Source organism: Emiliania huxleyi, assembly GCF_000372725.1.
Source record: "Emiliania huxleyi CCMP1516 unplaced genomic scaffold EMIHUscaffold_34, whole genome shotgun sequence".
Lineage (NCBI taxonomy): Eukaryota > Haptophyta > Isochrysidales > Noelaerhabdaceae > Emiliania > Emiliania huxleyi.
The window spans coordinates 729,181-733,602 of NW_005199443.1; the positions used below are offsets into that span (position 1 = coordinate 729,181).

Consider the following 4,422-nt stretch of genomic DNA (forward strand, 5'->3'; position numbering starts at 1 on the left):
CAGGGTGGATTTGGGTACCGTGGGGTAGGGGAGGGTGGGTTTGGGTACCGTGGGGGTGGGGGAGGGCAAGCGCCTGGCTCGGGTGGTGGTGGACCGACGGGAGCGCGTCCTTGCGCACGTGCTTACGGAAGCGCGCGAGCGCCGCCTTGGCCGCCTCTGACTTGAGGAGCTCCGCGCCCGCGTACCTGCACGGTCAATACACCGACGTGAACACGAACATGAGGGGGACATGAACATGAGGGGGGGGAGATGGTGGTGTGTGCAGTGTGCTCTAGAGCACCGCGTGAATGCGAGGGGCTGCGAATACAATGAACCCGGCGGACTACGGCGGAGTGCGCGTCCTCTCGAGTGCTACTAAGGAGACAAGGAACACGCCGTCCGCTTCTAGGCGGCGCGTACTCCCACGTGTTGCTCTCCGGCGGGCAGTGCTAGGGGAGGGTGGGTTCGGGTACCGTGTGGGGTAGGGGAGGGTGGCTTCTAGGCGGCGCGTACTCCCACGTGTTGCTCTCCGGCGGGCAGTGCTTCCATTTGATCAGGTACTGCACCTCGCCCGTCTCGCCTTCATCGGGAGGAGGGAGTGGCGGTGAGGGAGTGGGTGGGGAGTGAGCGGGAGCAGGCGGGAGCAGCCGCGGCGTGGCACGGGAGGCTGCTGCGAGTGACGCGCGCGACGCTGCTCCGCTAGATCTCGGCTCGATCTCGCCGAGCCGCTGCTCCATGATCCGCTCCGGCTCATAGCAGAGCTGCAGCCGCGCGTCGTCCCCCTCGGCCATGTTGAGCGCCAAGTCGCCAACCTTGATGGCAGAGCCGCCCTCGATGCCCGCCGCGTTGACCTGCACCTGGAGGGCGTGCGAGGAGGCGAGCGAGGTGACGAAAAGAAGCGGGGCGGCGGTACACACACCACGTTGCAAAGTAGGCGTGTGGTCGTGTGGGCTGTACGGAGGCGTGCGGTGAGGCGTGGGCTACTGGAAGGCGCAGACTAGATGGAAGGCCGCCTTCTTGCGGTGCGACTTGGACGACTTGTGCGACGAGCGGACGGCCGAAGTGTGCACCTGCTCGAGATACGGGGAGGTATGGGGAGGTATGGGGAGGTATGGGGAGGTATGGGGAGGGATGGGGAGGTGTGGGGAGGGATGGGGAGGGATGGGGAGGTATGGGGAGGGATGGGGAGGGATGGGGAGGGATGGGGAGGTATGGGAGACGGCCGAGGTGTGCACCTCAGGCCACTCGGCGACCAGCCGCTTGGAGAGGCCCTTGGAGGCGGGGTCCTTCTTCAGGTCGGAGAGCTTGAGCGCCATCATGTACGAGATGTCGCCTAGAGGGTTCCGAGAAGGTTCCGAGCAGGTTCCGAGAAGCTTGAGCGCCATCATGTACGAGATGTCGCCAAACTGCTCCAGCTGCGACTCGTCCGCCGACGCCCAGTGCCGGTACCCCTGCAGCGGCAGCGCGTCGAGCGGCGTGCCCTCGGACGCGTACCGCGCGACGGCGCCGACGCGCACGAAGCCCATCTCCTCGTAAAAGGAGACGGACGCCATCGTCGCCTGCAGCACCACAAAGTCGAAGCGGCCCGACGCGGCCAGCTCCTCGAGGGCAAGGCGAACCAGCACCTGCAGTGCGATATGTGGGGAGATGTGGGGAGATGTGGGGAGATGTGGGGAGATCTGGGGAGGCGCACCAACCTGCAGTGCGAGTACCGTCCACGGTGCGAGCGCAAGCACCGTGTCGCAAGGGGGCAGGGGGCTGAGGAGGCAGCGGCTAGGGCGTGGGGCTCCCCGCATCTCCCCATATCTCCCCGCATCTCCCCCCATATCTCGAGGCCGGCACCTTGCCGCACCCGAGCCCCGCGAGCAGCCCGATCTCGACCACCCGCGGCCAGATGACGCCCGTGGTGGTGGGGTCGCCGTACCGCTCCTGCGTCTGCAGCTCGCGCGCGAGCGACCCGTCCACGTCGAGCTGCCGCGAGCTCGCGCCTAGACGGAAGGCTCGGAGAAGGCTCCGAGAAGGCTCCGAGAAGGGGCTCCTCTGGCCGGGCCAGCCGGCGGGCGGGCTCTCGCGCGCGCCCGTCGGCAAAAAGACGTCGGGCTCGGCGGAGCGGTCGCGGAAGGTGAGCTCGCTGCCCGGCGGCAGCTTCGTGGCCGCCGAGAGGGCCGGGTGCGCCTGCACGTTGAGCTTGAGCAAGTCGTCGACGTCGACCCCGATCCGGGCGGCGACCTGCCGCACCGTCTCGCCCTTGCGCCGCACCTCAACCTTATCCGGCTGGTTGGGGTTGCGGACGAAGACCTGCGAGCCGGCGAGGAGCCGCGAGTTTGCGTTGAAGCCGGGGAAGCGCGACGCGTTCCACGCCACCAGCTCCGGCGGCTTGGCCCCAAGCCGCGCCTACCGCAGAAGGGTTCCGAGAAACGTCACGGAAGAGGGTGGCTCCGGCTCCCGCGGCCCCGGCGGGGTGGGGTGAGGCTCGAGGCGCGCCGCGAGCTGGTGCACGGTCTCGTCCTCGGGCAGCGTCTCGAGGGCCGGGTCGGGCACGCCGACGAGCGCGTTGGCGACGCGCGCCGCCGCCATGCCCGAGTTCTCCGAGAGGGAGTCCCACTCAAAGTAGTGCGTCCACGTCGTGAAGGTGGTCAGCGTGATGAAGCCTGCGCGGGCGGCGGCGCGGGGAGGCGTGCGCCGGCATGCGCGCGCCGAGGGGCGCGCTCCGCACCGGCAGGGGCGCGCTCCCCGCACCGGCGGGCGGGAGCGCGCGCCGCGGCCGGGGGGAGGGTGAGGCGTGTCCTGCCGAGGTGCCTCCCGAGACGGCGGTGCAGGCGGGCGCTCACCCTGCAGCCAGCCGGTCGCCCCGGACCGCACCTGGTATCCCCATAACGGGTCGTCGATGTCCATCCGGTCGGCGATGTAGACGAGCGGCAGGCCGGAGGGCGTCGGCAGCCCGTTGCGCGCCGCGCGCCGCACCAGCGACTCGCGCGCCAGCGACTCGAGCTCCTTGAGGCAGACAAACCACTGCCGCCGCGAGCAGGGCCGCAGCAGCACCGACTCGGAGAGGTCGCCCTTGCAGAGCGGCACGAGCCCAAAATCGTAGACCGTCTCGGGCGGCGGCTCCGACGTGAACCGGTACTTTTTGAACACGCAGGGCGGCTCCGACGGCGCCGTCGAGCTGCCCGCACCGCCCGCGCCGCCCGCGACCGCCCCCGCGCGGCCCTTTGCGCGCGAGCGCTTGGCCTTGGCCTTGCCGCCCCCGGACGGCTCGCCGCTGCCGAGGTTGGCGGTCGAGATGGAGATGCGCAGCGACGGCTTTGCCGCGGGCGCCGCCAGAGGGTCCGCCGACGAGGAGGCGCCGCCAGACGAGCTCGACGCGGCGCCGGCCGCCGCCCCCGGCGCTGCGGGCGGCGGAGCGAGCGGCGACTTTGCGCTGGAGCGGCCGCGGCCGCGGCCGACGGCGGCGGCGGTGCCGTTGCCGTTGCCGCCGCCGTGGCTGGCGCTGGCCCTGCCGCGCGCGCGGCCCGTGGGCCCAGGCATCTGGCCTGGCGCGGGAGGTGCGCTCAGACCCCTCGTAGCGCCCAGCGCGGCGGCGCTGGCCTCCGCGCCGCCGTTGGTGCGGTGCAGCTCCTTGAGCAGCTTGTGCAGCTTGGCCTGCCGGCTGAGCGACCTCGGCGTCGTGGGCAGCTCGGGGGAGACCGAGCCGTCGCCGCGGTCTGCTGGCGCACCCAGCGCCGCGCTGCGCATTCGCGGCATCGAGCGAGAGGATGAGAGAGGTTGAGCCGGAGAAGACGGGAGAGGCCGAGCACGACGATGCCGGCACCTGGAGAGGGCAAGGAGGTGATGACGCGCGCGCGTGCGCGGCCGTTCGCGCAGCGGTCTGTCCATGGGATTCAGAGAGGGTGTTTTGTCGCTCGATCTGCTGCGCCGCTAGCGCGCAGCTGCTTGCGGTGCCGCTCGCTCGCGCAGCCACCGCGGAGGGGTGCGACCGCTGGGCATGCTTCCTTAAGGGTGCTCGGGCGAGGGCGTGTCGCGCTCTGCTCTCTAGTTAGGCTATCGCATGCCTGTGCCTGAAAGCAGCGAGGTGGTGGGCGCACCGCGTTTTTCTTTCTTTTCCTTTGTAATGCCAGTCCGAGCCTGTCTGCTATGAGAGGGGCTTGTATAGTAAAAATTCTTATCCTTCGATGTTATGAAACAACCCAAGGCGGACATGGCATATCGCTCTCGGGATCCCGCCCCCGCGCGCGCCCCACCCGGCCGGGAGAAAGGGGAGTGACAGTTTGGGACGGCAACAGAACGAGTATGTTGAGTCCTGGCTCAACAACGCAGAGTAAATGTAAGCCGGATGGCTCACAGGCCGCCTCTCGCGCCCCGACTGACCGATCTACCGCACTGGCCACTTCCGCCCCCTTGCTCCCAACCGATCCACCTCGCCTCGGGCCAAGTGGCGCAGGG

The 4,422-nt window shown here is 69.7% G+C and overlaps 1 protein-coding gene across 1 annotated transcript; it reads right to left on the reverse strand.

The window, feature by feature from the left end:
* Positions 1–94: 94 nt before the first annotated feature.
* On the reverse strand, positions 95–3,723 carry EMIHUDRAFT_208147 (hypothetical protein; the record flags this gene model as incomplete). The annotated part of the gene is made up of 8 exons (XM_005773407.1): positions 95–185; positions 493–559; positions 641–830; positions 1,215–1,580; positions 1,822–2,373; positions 2,479–2,565; positions 2,842–3,126; positions 3,667–3,723. Coding segments are annotated over 8 exons (1,695 nt in total), but the record flags the coding sequence as incomplete, so codon positions are not given.
* Between the last annotated feature and the right edge of the window lie 699 nt (positions 3,724–4,422).